The 20,194-nt window shown below is 44.6% G+C and overlaps 1 protein-coding gene across 1 annotated transcript in view; it reads right to left on the reverse strand.

Annotated features, from left to right (window-relative positions):
• Positions 1 to 1,446: 1,446 nt before the first annotated feature.
• Positions 1,447 to 20,194, reverse strand: part of LOC126293721 (probable cytochrome P450 304a1) — an 86,520-nt gene continuing 67,772 nt past the window's right edge. The window contains exons 7-9 of the mRNA XM_049987032.1: positions 17,599 to 17,716; positions 9,435 to 9,576; positions 1,447 to 3,049 (exon numbers count right to left, since the gene is read on the reverse strand). Coding sequence (XP_049842989.1) covers positions 2,877 to 3,049; positions 9,435 to 9,576; positions 17,599 to 17,716 — 433 coding nt within the window. The 3' untranslated portion in view covers positions 1,447 to 2,876. The remainder of the gene's footprint in view (positions 3,050 to 9,434; positions 9,577 to 17,598; positions 17,717 to 20,194) is intronic.

A 20,194-nucleotide genomic window follows, 5' to 3' on the forward strand; every position in this document is an offset into this window, starting at 1 on the left:
TTTGCCGGGAAGTGGCGGTGCGGTCCCCTACGGCACTGCGTAGGATCCTACGGTGTTGGCGTGCATCCGTGCGTCGCTGCGGTCCGGTCCCAGGTCGACGGGCACCTGCACCTCCCGCCGACCACTGGCGACAACATCGATGTACTGTGGAGACCTCACGCCCCACGTGTTGAGCAATTCGCCGGTACGTCCACCCGGCCTCCCGCATGCCCACTATACGCCCTCGCTCAAAGTCCGTCAACTGCACATACGGTTCACGTCCACGCTGTCGCGGCATGCTACCAGTGTTACAGACTGCGATGGAGCTCCGTATGCCACGGCAATCTGGCTGACACTGACGGCGGCGGTGCACAAATGCTGCGCAGCTAGCACCATTCGACGGCCAACACCGCGGTTCCTGGTGTGTCCGCTGTGCCGTGCGTGTGATCATTGCTTGTACAGCCCTCTCGCAGTGTCCGGAGCAAGTATGGTGGGTCTGACACACCGGTGTCAATGTGTTCTTATTTCCATTTCCAGGAGTGTAATTTTATAGTGCTTCCATGAACGGACCAGTGATCCATTCAAGAAAGCGAACAGTGCTTCAATGGTGGCAACACCATAATGTCTGCTATGCACGTCATTAGATAGGAAGTTGCAGCAAACAGTATAAATCTAAATATATCCATGGAAAGTAGATCAGATTCATTTGCCAATAGTGTACACCTAGTAGAGCTGGAATAATCTATGTTATCAACATACACAATCCAATTTGAACCCAACACCACATCAAATAACACAGTTTTCTTCATGCATTTACATCAGTTCTTCACTGTAACCTTCAACTTTCAAAGATGGTGATATATTTCTCAACTGTTAGTTCACCATAGCTAGATGCCAGCAGCTATCGACCAGCCCGAATATAGCGACGATCCATCCAATGCACTGGTCCATCCATGGCACTGTTCCACGGATGGCGACCTTACCCTGTACTGAATAGTTCTGACTTATACTCTCTCATGCCATCTTGCACAGTTATCATTTGACAGCATCTCTCTGTCACCGTTATCTTCTGCTGCGTTACTGGCTTGGACATCCAGCTCATATGGTGTGTAGCAATCGTTCCGCATTCACTGTACTATCCGTGGTCCTTCCTTGCTGAAACTCCGCTTGTCTATTGGCCCATTCTGCCTGTCTCTTGGTTGGCTAGGAAATGTTTTGGCCGCACCACATATAGGATTCAGCGGAGTTACATCTCTTTTCGGCTTTGTTGTGTAGTAGTGTTACTGTAACTCGTGAAGTTTCCTTCAGTATATCATCAATTAAACCTTACCTGTGCAGTCCTGTCTGGACGTGTTCCTCTGTGGTCGCTGTTTCAGGATGACCTCCATGCTGATCATAATCTAGAGAAAGGCAGTCATATTTGACTTCAGCTGCCCACTTCTTAACGGTTGAAAATTAAGAACGACACATTTTATAAGATTTTACTAACTTTGGATTAATTTTCGTCATCCTTCTGTAGAAAAACTGATACTGCATTTTATCTGTTTGCATGAGGCACGTCACTTTAAAAAGATGTATGAAGATATCTATTCCACATATCAGGTAGACTCATGCTTTATGTTATTCAACATTTACAAAGATAACAAAGCAAAATTTTACAGCCATCTTTGCACCAAAGTGATTATGCTTCAGTCTGCTCTTGTAAGAACAAGATAACTTTAACTGAGTGACACTGTTACGTATATAATTCATGGTATATGTGTTAGTAGCACATAAAGATAAAGACTGTAACGAAGACAAATGTGCAATAAGTGCATATAATAATATGATCATTGTATAGTGGTAGAACTACCTCTGCAGTTGATTTCCTTGGCAAAAGAACCTAAATGTATGACCACATGGTAATAATGAAATGCATATTGTCAGAATAAGAATAAAAGTATATTTTATTTAGTATTGACACAGGACACCCTCGTCCAAGGTTGTTATCACAAATTAGTAACCAGGCACTCTTTTCTGATTACATCTCTTATTATTTTACAGGCATAAAATATAGTTATTAATATCTTCCCAGCCAGCATTTTCTACTCACATACCAACTTCTACAACCTTCAGCACTATGTTAACACAGTAAATAGCTCATCCATTTCTGACAATCAAATTTTGTTGCATGAGCTATTTATAACATTTTCAGTAATATGATAATGTATTCCATTCTTAACGAGCTTGAATACAATTAAAGCTCTTAATATACAGAACTATTAACTTGTTGTTGTGTTATGAGCTATTAAATCTTCATTTTCATATTTGATAGTACAACTGTCTGTAAATATCGAAAAATAACTAATGAAATGAATAAAGGTTTGTCAATTTTAAATTGGTAATTTTACATAAGAATTCATTCCAAAATTAGTATAAACATTTCCACTATTACTTTTTGTCAATCACTGCAATATTTTCATGTGGAACTATTAACGAAATGTAAAAAGTAATGAGAACTGGTATTAGCACAAAATAAATGCAGATCGTCATTAATCTTTTAATTATAGCTCAGTATGATAAACTGAAGCAGCTTTCGTTAGCGCACTGATGTAAATGCGAAAAAATACACATAGTATTGGGTTATTCAGTAATGACAAATCGTTTTCCTACAGAAATCATTCATTTGTCGCTCAAAGTGATAAAGCAGAGTCCCTCTTTTGTTAGTAAATTAATGTAATCTTACAGTAAAGCACGATATCGGGTTATTCACTAATGGGGAATCGTGGTCTCCAACACTATTCAACTTTAATATATTACATCGAGTGTAAAGGTTTTGTAATATTTTCCCCGCATTCGACCGCGTGTTCCAACGCGATTAGAACCCGCCGTGTAGAGCCGTATACTTGATTTGTCCTTCAGCGAGCTTCAAAGCGCGCCCAGAAGGAGGGCTGAGTCTCCACGTTCCCTGGGATGTTGCAGCCCAGAGGCGGCACGCCGTCCGCCGTGAGGGTGAAGCTCTGCAGTAGTGCACTAAACGCGAGGAACATGTTCTGGCGGGCGAACGTCTCGCCCACGCACAGCCGCTTGCCTGCAACACACAGGGGAGGGCATGCATATAGTACAAGGAGCACACCGGAAACTTTTAGAACACCACGTGTCTAAGGAAAAGAAAGGAAATGTTTCATATGTAAGGTGTCAGGCAAATCCAACAACTTCCATGAAAACCCTGACATGATAGCAAATCCGGCAGTATGTCACATAGCTCCGAATAAATCCTGACATTAAATTACAATACATCCACGAGTGAGCAAACGGAATACCACAGACTAACACAAGAACGCCTAAATGCATGTCATACCTTCCTTCCCTGAAACAGACGCAGTTCCGAGGGGAGAATATACACTCCTGGAAATGGAAAAAAGAACACATTGACACCGGTGTGTCAGACCCACCATACTTGCTCCGGACACTGCGAGATGGCTGTACAAGCAATGATCACACGCACGGCACAGCGGACACACCAGGAACCGCGGTGTTGGCCGTCGAAAGGCGCTAGCTGCGCAGCATTTGTGCACCGCCGCCGTCAGTGTCAGCCAGTTTGCCGTGGCATACGGAGCTCCATCGCAGTCTTTAACACTGGTAGCATGCCGCGACAGCGTGGACGTGAACCGTATGTGCAGTTGACGGACTTTGAGCGAGGGCGTATAGTGGGCATGCGGGAGGCCGGCTGGACGTACCGCCGAATTGCTCAACACGTGGGGCGTGAGGTCTCCACAGTACATCGATGTTGTCGCCAGTGGTCGGCGGAAGGTGCACGTGCCCGTCGACCTGGGACCGGACCGCAGCGACGCACGGATGCACGCCAACACCGTAGGATCCTACGCAGTGCCGTAGGGGACCGCACCGCCACTTCCCGGCAAATTAGGGACACTTTGCTCCTGGGGTATCGGCGAGGACCATTCGCAACCGTCTCCATGAAGCTGGGCTACGGTCCCGCACACCGTTAGGCCGTCTTCCGCTCACGCCCCAACATCGTGCAGCCCGCCTCCAGTGGTGTCGCGACAGGCGTGCATGGAGGGACGAATGGAGACGTGTCGTCTTCAGCGATCAGAGTCGCTTCTGCCTTGGTGCCAACGATGGTCGTATGCGTGTTTGGCGCCGTGCACGTGAGCGCCACAATCAGGACTGCATACGACCGAGGCACACAGGGCCAACACCCGGCATCATGGTGTGGGGAGCGATCTCTTACACTGGCCGTACACCTCTGGTGATCGTCGAGGGGACACTGAATAGTGCACGGTACATCCAAACCGTCATCGAACCCATCGTTCTACCATTGCTAGACCGGCAAGGGAACTTGCTGTTCCATCAGGACAATGCACGTCCGCATGTATCCCGTGCCACCCAACGTGCTCTAGAAGGTGTAAGTCAACTACCCTGGCCAGCAAGATCTCCGGATCTGTCCCCCATTGAGCATGTTTGGGACTGGATGAAGCGTCGTCTCACGCGGTGTGCACGTCCAGCACGAACGCTGGTCCAGCTGAGGCGCCAGGTGGAAATGGCATGGCAAGCCGTTCCACAGGACTACATCCAGCATCTCTACGATCGTCTCCATGGGAGAATAGCAGCCTGCATTGCTGCCAAAGGTGGATATACACTGTACTAGTGCCGACATTGTGCATGCTCTGTTGCCTGTGTCTATGTGCCTGTGGTTCTGTCAGTGTGATCGTGTGATGTATCTGACCCCATGTGTCAATAAAGTTTCCCCTTCCTGGGACACTGAATTCACGGTGTTCTTATTTCAATTTTCAGGAGTGTATGTATTTATATGCATGTGTCTGTCACTGTAAAGTAGCGCGGCCACTTTTGTGCCCTCTGGCAAAGTTGGTGGCATCAGTCGACCTGAACGGAATTACAGTTTGATGTGGTTACATTGTTTCCGCCTGTCGAGCTGGCAACCCTGCAGAAACTGCTGTACAGTGGGATGCTCCTTGGATAAAGCAAAGCACCGAGAGCAGAGCCGTGCAAGCTATAAGGCCCTACGATAAGGGACGGACACCCACATTGCCGGCTGATCGCGAAGAGCAGCCCCCAGCCCATGTTAAAAGATAGAGCTCTCCAGGAGAACAGTATAGATCTTACGATAGCACTAAAAGGGCCACACCAGCTGCAAGTTTTAGCGTGAGACTTTTTCGCGTCTCTGTTACGTCAGGACCACACCCCAGCCCATGTTAAAAGATAGAGCCCTCCAGAAGAACAGTATAGATCTTACGATAACACAAAAAGGGCCACCCCAGCCCGCAAGTTTTAGCGTGAGACTTTTTCGCGTCTCTGTTATGTAGCACACATTAAAAACATTGCCCCACCCCGAAAAGTATAACGTTTGTCATTGGATAGACAGAATTTTTGTAGGTGGAGCTTAAGGTTAACTTTGAGACCTTGACTGGTTAGTTGAAAACCCAGCCAGATACCTTTGTCTTAAACCCATTTCGGTAAATTGTAGTAAGGAGAGGTTAGAGAGAGTTGCGAGAGACGGCGAGGTGTGTGGAGCTGCGCCACCCGCCGCCCCCCGACGCTGACGAACCACCGACAAGGTAATGAACGACCGCGATGCCGCATAACAGCGCGTAAGGCTTCACTCAGAACTGCAGAAGTCTCATCTGCTACACCCCCTTTTTGCGTAATACTAGTGTCCATCGTCAGTTAAACTTCATGGTGTTCACATTTGCAATGTGAAGTAAAAATCTGAAACGCGATGATTTTTCTGTTGTATAATTATTGAGAAGCCACATCAGCCACTGTAATTTATGACAAATAAGTAATTAAAGATAATTGAGGGTCACTTAGACCATTTTTGACAGTTTTCTCTTCTATGAAACTTAATTTAAACCTAGATTATAGATGTGATATGGCATAGGTCATCCTTCGATGCATTGTAGAACTTGGAAACCCATTCAGGGAATATTCATTCACATTTTTGTTGAACACAGTTGGTTTTTATCATCCTACATTAACACATTTCCTTTTGTCAATAGCGCAATTTATAAACAATGTTTTGTGAGTAGAATAAAAATTCCAATGGTGAACTTAACTGCTTTTTCGACGTTATTTTACCAGCTAACTAAAAAATAGGAAAGCCTTTAACACCTCCCACTAAATTTAGTTAGTATTAAGATTCTTTTACATGGAGTGCAGTGGAGCTGACGCTGAAATCGTTAAGTATTTGATTATATCATCGATAGTCTCACTGAACTCTTCTGAATTCTACATGTCATGTGTGGTCTGGAGTCTCCTTACCACAACAGGTCCCAGGTTCAAACTAGTCAATTCCCTAAAAAACGCGCTCAGAGCGTCGTTGCGCGAAAGTGGTAGGGAGACACGACTCAGAACAAACACACACCACGCAGAATGTTAGACATATACCGAACGACAGCTGCAGGGTGACAATTGCTGAACTATATGAAATAAGATCGTCATAACTTCTGAACAGTTTGCGTTAGGGCGTTCAAACTGCACAGTTGCCGCGGTGCATGATGGGAATTAGTATCCGCAGTATAGTTTGGTTTAGTGGCGAAGACCACTTTCATTTAGATGGGTTCGTCAATAACCAAAAATTGGCGCGTTTGGGGGACTGAGAATCCGCATTTCGCAATCGAGAAGTCTCTTCACACTCAACGGGTGTGCAGTGTCCGGTCATGGAATAATAGGTGCGATATTCATTGATGGCACGGTGACTACCGAACGATACGTGAAGGTTTTGGAAGATCAGTTCATCCCCATTATCTAAAGTGACTGATTTCGACAAGATTTGTGGCTTGTGCAAGACGGAGCTCGACTCCATAGAAGCACGAGAGTGTTTGATGTCCTGGAGGAGCACTTTTCGGACCGAATTCTGGCTCTGGGGTACCCAGAGGCCACTGGCATGGGCCTCGATTGACCGCCATATTCTCCGGAACTAAACGCATGCGACTCCTTTTCTGTAGGGATACATTAAAAACAAGGTGTACAGCAATAACCCCGAAACCACTGATGAACTGAAAACAGCCATTCAGGAGGTCATTGACAGGATCGATGTTCCGACACTTCAGCGGGTCATGCGGAAGAATTTCGCTGTTCCTCTGCGCCACGTCGTCACCAATGACGGCTGGCATATACAACACGTTATAACCTAAATGCGAAAATCTGTAGCGACGTTTACATGTTGAATAAAGTGTGTGCACGCTGTAGTTTGCATGTAATTTACGTTTTTCACCTATACTTCCATAATAGTCAACCTGTACTCTCTAATGTGTAGCCAGTTGATTGCCATGAGGTTTGTTAAAGTTGCTCTAATGGTTTATTAGCTATCATCATTTATAGATTTTGCGTGCGCTGAAAAATGAATTGGAGTCGAAGACATGATCGGCCCATGGTCTTTTTTTTTTTTTTTAATTTTACTCTACTGGCCATTAAGGTTGCTACACCAAGAAGAAATGCAGATGATAAACGGGTATTCATTGGCCAAATATATTATAGTAGAACTGACATGTAATTACATTTTCACGCAATTTGGGTGCATTGGACCTGAGAAATCGGCATCCAGAACAACCACCTCTGGCCGTAATAACGGCCTTGATACGCTTGGGCGTTGAGTCAAACAGCGCTTGGATGGCGTGTACAGGTACAGCTGCCCATGCAGCTTCAACACGATACCACAGTTCATCAAGAGTATTGACAGGCGTATTGTGACGAGCCAATTGCTCGGCCACCGTTGACCAGACGTTTTCCATTGGTGAGAGATCTGGAGAATCTGCTGGGCAGGACAGCACTCTAACATTTTCTGTATCCACGCGGTCGTGCATTATCCTGCTGAAATGTATAGTTTCGCAGGGATCGAATCAAGGGTAGAGCCACGGGTCGTAACACATCTGAAATGTAACGTCCACTGTTCAAAGTGCCATCAATGCGAATGAGAGGTGACCGAGCTGTGTAACCAATGGCAGCCCATACCAACACGCCGGGTGATACACGAGTATGGCGATGATGAATTCACGCTTCCAATGTGCGTACACCGTCATGTCGCCAACACGAATGCGACCATCATGATGCTGTAAACAGAACCTGGATTCATACGAAAAAATGACGTTTTGCCACTCGTGTACCCAGGTTCGTCGTTGAGTACACCATCACAGGCGCTTCTATCTGTGATGCAGCGTCAAGGGTAACTGCAGCCATGGTCTCCGAGCTGATCGTCCATGCTGCAGCAAACGTCATCTAACTGTTCGTGCAGATGGGTGTTGTCTTGCAAACGTCTGCACTATCCGTTACAGCTATGGTGATAGCCGGCCGTAGTGGCCGTTTGGTTCTAGGCGCTACAGCCTGGAACCGAGCGACCGCTACGGTCGCAGTTTCGAATCCTGCCTCGGGCATGGATGTGTATGATGTCCTTAGGTTAGTTAGGTTTAATTAGTTCTAAGTTCTAGGCGATTGATGACCTCAGAAGTGCTCAGAGCCATTTGAACCATTTTGAACAATGCGGATAAGATGCCTTTCATCTCGACTGCTAGTGATATGAGGCCGTTGGGGTCCAGCACGGCGTGCCGTATTACCCTCCTGAACTCACCGATTCCATATTCTGCTAACAGTCATTGCATCTCGACCAACGCAAGCAGCAATGGCGCGATACGATAAACCGCAATCGCGATAGGCTACAATCCGACCTTTATCAAAGTCGGAAACGTGATGGTAGGCATTTCTCCTCCTTACACGAGTCATCAGAACAATGTTTCACCAGGCAACGATGGTCAACTGCTGTTTGTGTATGAGTAATTGGTTGTAAACTTTCCTAATGTCAGGACCTTGTGTGAATGCTCTGAAAAGCTAATCATTTGCACATCACAGTATCTTCTTTCTGTCGGTAAAATTTCGCGTCTGTAGCACGTTATCTTCGTAATGTAGCAAATTTAATGGCCAGTAGTGAAACTCGTCATGTGAAGACAAGCTTAGAACAGTGTACGATTACTACAGCGAATTCAAAGGACGCGGATTTCGTGCAGAACGCCAAGGAACAGCTGTTATTACTACTGTCGGACCAATGCTTGAAGATCGACGAACATCCTATGAATTTAATCGGACCATATTGGACATTGGTATGAGTCAATCCGCAACATTTTACGACATTTAGACACGAGAAACCTTTGTCGTCCATGGATTCTACATAAACTGACTGCCGTTAAAAAACAACAATGGACTGATCAGGGCAGAAAAACTCTGGAATAAGTCCAAGGCTGCATTTATAACATCGTTACTGGTGATGAATTTGGTTTATTCTTATGACCCTGAAAAGTCTGTCAGCAGAATGGCTTTTTCGAACAAAGCTTAAGCCTGCAATAGTCAGTAGCTCTCGTAGAAAGATGGTTGCTGTATTCTGTGCAACTCTGAAGGGGTAGGAGGTAACAAGGAAAGGGACCGATGCAGGGGACAGTAACACTTACCAGCACCAAACGGCAAGCTGAAGTCTTTCCTGCTGAGCTGCCCGTTCTCGTCCAGAAACCTCTCTGGTCTGAAGTTCTCCGGGTCGCCCCACAGATCCTTGTCCATGTGCATGCTCCACAGGCACGTTACGACCACACTGCCCTGCAACACGACAACCACCCTTCTCAATACAATGTTGCTGGAGGAAAACAAGAGTCTCAAAGGAACAGCTTACTTTCTACGTATACTTTGAAGAGCCAAAGAAAGTAGTACACCTGCCTAATATCGGGTAGGGCCCCCGCGAGCACGCATAACTGCCGCAACACGAGGTGCCATGGAGGGAATTGATACCATGAATGCTGAAGGGCTATCCATGAATCCATAAGAGTACGAATGGGAGGAGATCTCTTCTGAACAGCACATTGCAAGGCACCTCCTCATATAATGTTCATGTCAGGGGAGTTTCGCGGCGAGCGGAAGTGTTTAAACTCAGAAGAGTGCTCTTGGAGACACTCTGTACCAATTCTGGACGTGTGGGGTGTCGCATTGTCCTGCTGGAAGTGCCCAAATCCGTAAGAATGCACAAGAGACATGAATGGATGCAGGTGATCAGATAGGATGCTTACATATGTGTCACCTGTTAAGAGTCATATCTAGACATATCAGGGGTTCCATATCACTCAAATTGCACACGCCCCACAGCATTACAGTGCCTTCACCAGCTTGAACAATCTTCTGCTTAGACGCAGGGTCCATGGATTCATGAGGATGTCTCCCGTACACATTCATCTGCTTGATGCAATTTGAAACGAGACTCGTCCGATCTGGCAAGACGTTCACAGTCCAATGTCGGTGTTGACGGGCCCAGGCGAGTTGTAAATCTTTGTGTTACACAGCCATCAAGGGTATGCGAGTGGGCCTTCGGCTCCGAGAGCCCATTTTAATGATGTTTCGTTCAGTGGTTCGCATGCTGACACTTATTAATGGCGCAGTATTGAAATCTGCAGCAATTTGGTGAAGGGTTGCACTTTTATCATGCTGAACGATTCTTTTCACTCGTCGCTGGTCTCGTTCTTACAGGATCTTTCCTCAGTCACAGCGATGTCGGAGATTTGATGTTTTACCAGATTCCTGATGTTCACAGTATACCCGCGAACTGATCGTACGGGAAAATCCCGACTCCAACGATACCTTGGAGATGCTGCTTCCCATCTCTCGTGCGCCGAATATAATACCACGTTCAAACTGACTTAAATCTTGATAACCTGCCATTGTAGTAGCGGTAACCGATCTAACAACTGCGCCAGACTCTTGTTGTCTTATACAGGCGTTGCTGACCGCAGCGCCGTATTCTGCCCGTTTACATATCTCTGTATTTGAATATGCATGCCTATAACAGCTTCTTTGGCGCTTCCGTATATATATATATATATATATATATATATAAATATATATATATATATATATATATATATATAGTTTGTGTGTGTGTGATCAAATGTATCCGGACACCTGGCTGAAAATGACTTACAACTTCGTGGTGCCCTCTACCGGTAGTGCTGGAATTCAGTAAGGTGTTGGCACACCCTTAGCCTTGAAGACTTATCCCACTCTCGCAGCCGTATGTTCAATCAGGCGCTGGAAGGTTTCTTGGGGAATGGCACACCATTCTTCACAGAGTGCTGCACTGAGAAGAGGCATCGATGTGGGGTGGTGAGGCCTGGCACGAAGTCGGCGTTCCAAAACATCCCAAAGGCGTTCTACAGTATTCAGGTCAGGACTCTGTGCAGGTCAGTCCACTACAGGGATGTTATTGTCAATGAACAACTCAGCCACAGGCCACGCATTATGAACAGGTGCTTGATAGTGTTGACAGATGCAATCACCATCCCCGAATAGCTCTTCAACAGTGAGAAGTAAGAAGGTGCTTAAAACATCAATTTAGGCCTGTGTTGTGATATTGCCACGCAAAATAAGGGGTGCAAGCCCCCTCCATGGAAAATATGACCACACCATAACACCACCTCCTTCAAATTTTACTGTTGGCACATCACACACTGGCAGATGACGTGCACCGGGCATTCGCCATACCCACATCCTGCCATCGGCTCGCCACATAGTGTACCGTGATTCGTCACTCTACACAACGTTTTTACACTGTTCAATCGTCGAATGTTTACGCTCTTTACACGAAGCGATGCGTCGTTTGGCATTTGCCGGCGTGATGTGTGGTTTATGAGCAGCCGCTTGATCATGAAATCCAAGTTTTCTCAGCTCCAGCCTAACTGTCACAGTACTTGCAGTGGATCTCGATGCAGATTTGAATACCTGTGTGATGGTCTGGATAGATGTCTGCCTATTTTACATATGACCCTCTGAAACTGTCGGCAGTCTCTCAGTCAACAGACGAGGTCGGCCCGTATGCTTTTGTGCTCTACGTGTCCCTTCACGTTTCCACTTCACTATCACATCGGAAACAGTGGACCTATGGATGTTTACGAGTGTGAAAATCTCGATTACAGACGTACGACACAAGTGACACCCAATCACCTGACTACATTCGATGTCCACGAGTTCCGCGGAGCGCCCCATTCTGCTCTCTGACGGTGTCTAATGACTACTGAGGTCGCTTATATGGAGCAACTGGCAATAGGTGGCTGTACAATGCACCTAATATGAAAAACGTATGTTTTTTCTGGGTGTCCAGGTCCTTTTGATCACATAGTCTATATACAGTCAGTTTCACAAGTAAGTGTACGCCATAATTTTAAATGTAACGTCCGCAGCAGCGAAATCTCTGTTATCGATCTCAAATCTGTAATCAATGCGCTTTTGCACAGTATACAGATAATGTTTTGTTTTGTCGGTTGCTGTTTAAAATGAGTAAAAAATATCTGAAGCGTCACGAGGCAGTCTTCCTCGTAAATCATCCGAATAGACCAAAGCTTTCATATGAAGCTGCAGCTAAAATTCGTGGAAAGCCAAAGTCACTCGTAGCGACGTGTGTCAGACGATATTTAGAGGTTGGAAACTTGTTTGATTTACCGGTGAGAGGGCTAAGGTGCCAAGCTATACTCGATGATGGTGACGATTGGATTAACTATTAGGTAATTGTGAGATTAGTAATAACATGTATTTTCATGTACACATACATTTATAATAATATCTTTTATTTCATACAGACAATGGCGTACACTCTCTTGCGGAACTGGCTGTAACATCTTGCAAATGACAGATGCCTGTGAACAACTATATTCCATTTTCGTAGATTTGCGAAAGGCATTCAAAATTGTACCAGGTTGTCGAAAACTGTGCAAGGTACGATCATATGGACTATTTTCACAAATATGTGCCTGGCTCGAAGAATATTTGACTAATAGTAACCAGTACGTTATACTGGAAGCAGCTGTTCCGTAGAAGGGAAAGTAACATCTGGTGTGTCCCAAAGTAGTGTAATAAGACCTCTGATGTTTTCAACATACGCAAATGATTTAACAGACAGGATCAATAGCGCTACAAGATTTTTTACCGGAACGGCAGTTGTTCAGGGAAGTACCATAGTTGGACGATTCTAAGGAAATATAAGAAGTCTTGGACAAAATTTCCACTTAGTATTATAAGTGGCAAATCTCTTCAAATGAGGATAAAATTTAGAAAACCTGCAACAAAGAGAAACAACCATACAAGGCGGTCAGAAACAGTCTGAAAAGCTTTCACAGTAAGTTGTGCTGAGAAATAATTGTTAGTAAAAAAATCGATACGTTGCGCCGTTTCCGATGTAATTAGTACTGAAGTTAGCCAACCAGGGCGTCGGCCGAACAAATTAGAGCTGCATGCCAGAGACAATGTAGCCAAATGTGTTATTCGTTTGGTTAACAGCTGCTCACCTAGTTTAAATTTATCACTTCCGAAAAAAGCAAGTTTGAACAGGTAATGAGCCTCTGAAAAAGTGGTAACTCACGACTCACAAATGATTGTACAAGTGCAGTTTACAATTACCGATTTCCAAAATAATACGATACATCGTTTTGATATGAGAGTTTTGAAGATTGCGCCTGTTCCTGAAAACGTTCATTAGAAATAATCATATGCCAGGTGCGGAAGTATGAAACAGGAATTTCCTTATAGATGGTGCTAGCCGTCAATGTAGGGCCCGTGGGACTGCATCTGTACCACCATCTGCTTCCTGTAACGGCTGACGACGAATGTCAACACGCAGTAACACAAGTTCCATACATCGGCACTGCTTCAAATCCATAAACATATCGAGTTTTGTGCCTACGAACTACAGTTTGCGGACAGCATTGATTTTCTGTTACTATTCTGCTGCAGAATAGCATGGAATGCTTGTCGAAGCTTTCGGTGAACATGCTCTTTGGAAAACGCACTGTTTCGAGTGGTTCCAAAAGAACAAAAATCAAAAGTGGTGATTTTGACGTGAGAAACGACGATCGCGGAAAACCATCGAAAAAGTTCGAAGACAACGAATTGCAGGTCTTATTGGATGAAGATGATACTCAGACTCAACAGGAACTCGTGGAACAACTGAATGTGACGTAGAAAGCCGCTTCTCTTCCGTTGAAAGCTATGGGAAAGGTGCAGAAAGTGGGAAAACGGGTTGCGCACTAACTGAATGAAAGACAGCAAGCAAATCGAAAGACCACTTGTGAAATGCTGCTCGCCAGATACAACAGGAAGTCGTTTCCCCATCGAATAGTGGCAAGAGATGAAAAATGGATATAGGAGGGTAAGTCAATTATTATCCGCAGTTTAGTTCTATATTTGTTTATTTTGGTAGTACTGTCGTTTTACGTTGATGACGCATGCTTTGTTTATTTGTTGTTATATCTTTGCAACTTTCAAGCTGCTAGGTTAGTTTCGTTATCGCTGCCGTGCTGTTAATCATGGCTGCTCCGTTGTATATTTCCATCAAAGAAGAGCAACGTTCAGTGATCCGTTTTTTGTGGTCGGAAGCGCATCAGGGGCAGAAATTCATCTATGACTTTCGGTACAGTACCGGAACAGTGTTTTGCCACAACGGAGTGTCTACGGATGGATTGAAAAATTCCGAAATGGTCGCAGAAGTGTTACGCACGATGAAGGAGCCGGACGACCGTTTGGGTTTACTGCCAAAAATGAAGAAACCGTTTAGCGTTCAAGTGAAATGATTCTCTTAAAGACACCATTAACTATTGACGAAGTGGCACATCGTCTGCAAATTAGTCACGGTTCTGCCTACGACATCATCCACAACAGACTTGGGTTTCATAAAGTTTGAGCAAGATGGGTCCCAAAACAACTCACACAGTTGCATAAATAAACGCGTTTGGACATCTGCAAAAAACATTTGGATCGCTATGGTAACGAAGGAGACAACTCCTTAGACAGGATCATTACTGGTGACGAAACATGGATGCATCGCTACGAGCCGGAGAGTAAACGGCAGAGTGTGGAATGGAAACATCCAACATCCAAATGAACGACAATGCCCGTCCGCATACTGTTGCCCACACTGCTGAAACGCTCCAGAAACTCAAATTTGAAGTACTGGATCATCCTCCATATATTCCTGATCTTGCCCCTTCTGACTATCACTTGTTTGGTCAACTCAAACAGGCATTAAGAGGCCGTCGACTTGCCTTGGAGGAAGCAGTGAAAGAAGCTGTTTATTCCTAGCTCGCATCTCAACCGAGAAACTTCTTTTATGAGGGCATCAGGAAGCTTGTAAACGATCTACCAAGTGCGTTGGAACGCAAGGAGACTATGTCGAAAAATGATGTTCTTGTAAGTTTCCTATTTGATTACAATAAAATTTTATAATCACTTTGCAGATAATAATTGACGTATCCGCGTATTTTGAGAATCCTAAGCGTCGTAAATGGTGGGTGAATCCAGGCAAACCATCGACATCCACTGCAAGACCAAATCTCTGTGTTTGATGGCATCAGAACGGTGTCATCTGTCGTGAACTGCTAAAACCTGGTGAAACCATTAACTCTGATCGCTACCAACAGCAAATCATCGATTTAAATCGAATATTACGTGAAAAGCGACCGAAATATGGAGAAAGGCAACACAAAGTCATATTGCTCCATGGTAACACCCTATCACACACAGCAAAACGGGTCAGGGAAACGATCGAGACGTTCGGTTGGGAAATCCTAAGGCATGCGGCTTATTCTTCAGACTTGGCTCCTTCCGATTATTATCTATTTGCATCACTGGGACACGCTCTCACTGAATAACGCTTCAATTCGTATGAAAATGTACGAAAATGGCTCGCTAGCCATTTCGCTTCAAAAGATGAACTGTTTTTTTGGTGTGGCATTCATATTCTGCCAGAGAGGTGGGAGAAATTATAAATAGCAATGGGGATTATTTTGAATAAAATATTGTTTATAAGTTTTAAACAACAGATGTGTAATTATTGCAACGGTTTCATACTTCTACACCTGGTGAAAGATGGGTGCTGAGAAACCTGATCCCGAATCACAAGAGTGCACGAGATGGAATAAGCCTCAATCACATGATGCAGTATGTGCAACAGCTAAATTAGTTCGCTTTTGTATGTCCATTCTTCTCATTGAAGGTTTGGGGGTCTTCAGTCGTCCTTTAAATTTTATTTATTATGTGCATATTAGTTTCGATGCTTCTGTACACCATCTTCTGGCATTAACTGTCTATGAGCGGGTTAACTCCAATCGTATACACAATTCATCAATAGTGAATATCTATAAACTGCTTTTCTCAGACTACCCATGTGCTGGCGTAAGCTGTCGCCAGAACGCCGGTCGACAAAGAGGTTGCGAAAAGATCGATAATAGGCGCTGAGTCAAGCGCGCCTTTCAGGAGAGAGGCCAAAGACACTCGCAAGCAACTCGCCGCCGATGCCCTCTCGACCACCAGTATTTAGACCACCGCCGCTGACAGTCAGCGCAGTTAGACGGTCAGTCAGTGAGCCAGAGTCGCAGCCACAGTTAGCTCAGTTACTTGCTCAGTCGCTATTCTAGTTGTCAGGTCACGTCACTGGCTACAAGACTTTAGTGTTTATAGAGCTGCTTCACTAGCAGTGAGGCTAATGTGGACTATTACAGAAGAGCTTGTAACACAACAACTTGCTTAAAGGTAAGTAGTTTCCTGTTCTTATGAATAAAGAACCCTGTTAATACATGTGTGCAGTTGTGCTGCATAAAGAGGACACCGGCCACCAAACAACATCCTTTATCTTGCTTCCCCTGCTACAAAACTCTACAGTGGCGAGACGATACAAAAACCTGTAACAATGATGATGTGTCTCCAACCATCAACAACATAATATTGGCTACTGATGAACGATGTATACGAATGGAGTTACCACCTCAGCATCGGTTAAGACCTGAAGATGGTATACTGGAGCACTGAAACTGGTACCCATATAATACATAACATTGTAACCTGTAGATGTTCCATTTTATTATATAGATGAGCTCGTGTTCAGAATGGACACAGGTAATGAGACATGGGTGCACCACTTTTCCCCAGAATCCAAGACTACCTCACTGCAGTTCACCAGCGGAGAAAAAATTTAATGAGTCACTCTCTGCCAGAAATGTTATGGCTACAGTGCTCTGGAACGCAAAGGGAAGGGACTATCAATGTGGCACACTACTGCGACATCCTCACCAAACTCTTGCCATGAACCAGGATCTTGAATGCAGGTTTTGTGCTCTTGGACAAGAACGCAAAACCACACAGGCAATGCTCACACAGAATCAGACGGCTTAATTCGGATTTAAAAGACTGAACTACCTAATGTACGGCCCCAGTCTTTCCCCATTGGTCTTTCACCTGCCCCCTGCATTGAAAACTGCACTCTTCGAATATCACTCCCAAACCAGTGTTGAGGAGGAGCAGACTGTGCGACAATTCATTACATTGCAGGGCACCTGGTTTTACTAGAGTGGTTTCTTTAAATTGATTCCACTCTACAACAAATGTCTCAATGTCAGTTGAGACTATGTTGAAAAGTATGCAACGTGGGTGTTCATGATGCCATGGTGTATTTGTTTTTGGCAATAAAGTTTCTGTATGAGAAACAACGACTTACTTTCAGAATATCCCTCGTAAATGAAGTATGAACTGTTAATCAAGACAGTATGAAAGCGAAAATTTCCACTCAGAATAAGAGATACGCCAGATGCTCACCTTTGGCAGGGAGTAGCCCTGCAGCGAGGTGTCCTCTGTCACCTTGTGCGGGACGCTGATGGGTGCGGGGGTGTTGATCCTCATCACTTCCTTCAGCGTGGCCTCAGTGTACGGCAGGCTGTAACAATCGAGCATGTGTTTTTTCACTTGTGTGTCATTATCAATGGGCAACTTTGCTTCTATGTGTGGTGTAATGGCTTTTGACTGACGTGCAAACTCACATACGGAGGACACAGAGATAGGCATCTATGCCACTGAAAGGCAACTGAAAGGATTGAAAACAAATAAGTTGCCAGGTCAGATGGACTCCACATTAAGGTTTACAAAGAGTACTCTTCAGCATTGGCCCCATACTTAGCTTACATTTAGCGGTAATTACTCGCCCTGCTAAAATTCCTAAGCGACTGGAAGTAAGTGCAGCTAGCTGCTGTTTACCAGAAGGGTACCTCAAAAAACCTATAAACTCACAGACCAACATCATTAATGCAGCAGAATTCTTGAAAATATTCTAAATTATCCCTTATCATTTAGCTACAATATAGCAGGTTAGTAACTGGAAGCAGTTAATTCCATAAATTATCTGAGAGTACGCATTAGGAGTGATTTAAAGTGGAATGATCATATAAAGTTGATCGTCGGTATAGCAGATACCAGACTGAGATTCACTGAAAGAATCCTAAGGAAAGGCAATCCGAAAACAATGGAAGTAGGTTGCAGTACGCTTGTTCGCCCACTGCTTGAATACTGCCTAGCAGTGTGGGATCCGTGCCAGATAGGATTGATAGAAGAGATAGAGAAGATCCAACGGAGAGCAGCGCGCTTCGTTACAGGATCATTTAGTAATCGCGAAAGCGTTACGGAGATGATAGATAAACTCCAGTGGAAGACACTGCGGGAGAGACGCACAGTAGCTCGGTACGGGCTTTTGTTGAAGTTTCGAGAACATATCTTCACCAAGGAGTGAAGCAGTATATTGCTCCCTCCTACGTATATCTACCATGAGGATAAAATCAGAGAGATTAGAGCCCACACTGAGGCATAGCGACAATCCTTTCCACGAACAATACGAGACTGGAATAGAAGGGAGAACTGATAGAGGTACTCAGGGTACCCTCCGCCACACACCGTCAGGTGGCTTGCGGAGTATGGATGTAGATGTAGAAATTCGTCAATAAATTTTCTTGGGGAACCAAAGCTCACATCCACAAACCAGGACGGTATCCCATGAGCTAGGGAACCGGTAGATGTCATTTTCCTACATATTTGACATAATACCACTCTGTGGACTGTTGATGAAGCTTTGAGCATACAGAGTAGGTTCTCAGATACGTGAGTGGCTCAAAGACTTTTCAAGTATGGGTACATGGAGACTCAAAAAATTTCCATTTGACGGCATTGCTGCACCCTACATGCAACATAGTGCGACTCTGATGCACGTATTTAAGCATCAACATATGGGCAAGAGACTGATGTGGCATTGGTCTTTCCGATGTGTAAGAAGTAAGTGCAGAAAGGGGAACTACGGGGACATTATTGCCACAAACGTCCAAATAAGACCAACGTTCCATTATTCTTTCTTGACTACCGCTAAACATCTATCAGGGAATGAAGACGGATATGGGCAGCACATTTGTAGAAAGCAACTGCTGTGGAATGGTACACAAAGATCCGTGCTGGTCCATTTCGACACAAGACGCTGGTAGATATAGGAGGCCAGCAAAAGTTTACCGATTTAAGTGGAAGACAGTCGAGCACCTGTTCTATAGTCCTGATCTCTCTCCATGCGATCATTGTGCCTTCGATCCCTTAAAAGTTTTGCCTTGAAGGGGCGACGATTTCTGTCGGACGATCATGTGCAGCAGGCAGTTTATGGACTTCCTCAAGCAACAGGACATGGTGTTTTACCAAACGGATATTTCCTGTCTGGTGCATCGACGGAATGATTGCCTCAATTCTCATGGCAATTTTGCCTGATTGGCATGCCGATCATGGGGTTTGCAGCCTTCGAATAGAAACTTTTTGATCACCCCTTATATTAGAACCTACTGTCTTTCCTGAATGGTGAGTGTTCACCCCATGAGTGCCCAATGGAAGTCTTGATAGGACTCCTCTTGTGTTTTTAGACATAAACGATTTTATGGGTGTGATGAGCAAAAATCTGTGGCTATTTGCTGATGTGCTGTAGTGTATAGTAAGTGTAATTTTGGAGTAAATACAGGAGGAGACAAGATGATATACTGTTAGATAGGATTTCTATCTGATGTGATAAATGGTAGCTTGATTTAAATGTGGGACAATGTAAGTTAAAGAAGATGAGTACGAAAAAAATGTTCTATAGTGTTCAAATTCAGTATTAGTCGTGTGCTGCGTGACACAGTTGCATCAAATTACTATCTAGGTGTAATGTTGCAAAACAATATGAAATGGAATGAGTATACGGTGCCAGTTGTAGGGTATGCAAATTGTCGATTTCAGTTTATTGGGAGAATTCTAGGAAGTTTATAGGTTATCTACTATATGTCACATGTAAAAAACAGAGTCGACGATCTCCTACCAAACACCTGGATAGATTTCAACCAAATTTGTTGCTGAAACG

The sequence above is a fragment of the Schistocerca gregaria genome, chromosome 10, assembly GCF_023897955.1.
Source record: "Schistocerca gregaria isolate iqSchGreg1 chromosome 10, iqSchGreg1.2, whole genome shotgun sequence".
Classification (NCBI taxonomy): domain Eukaryota; kingdom Metazoa; phylum Arthropoda; class Insecta; order Orthoptera; family Acrididae; genus Schistocerca; species Schistocerca gregaria.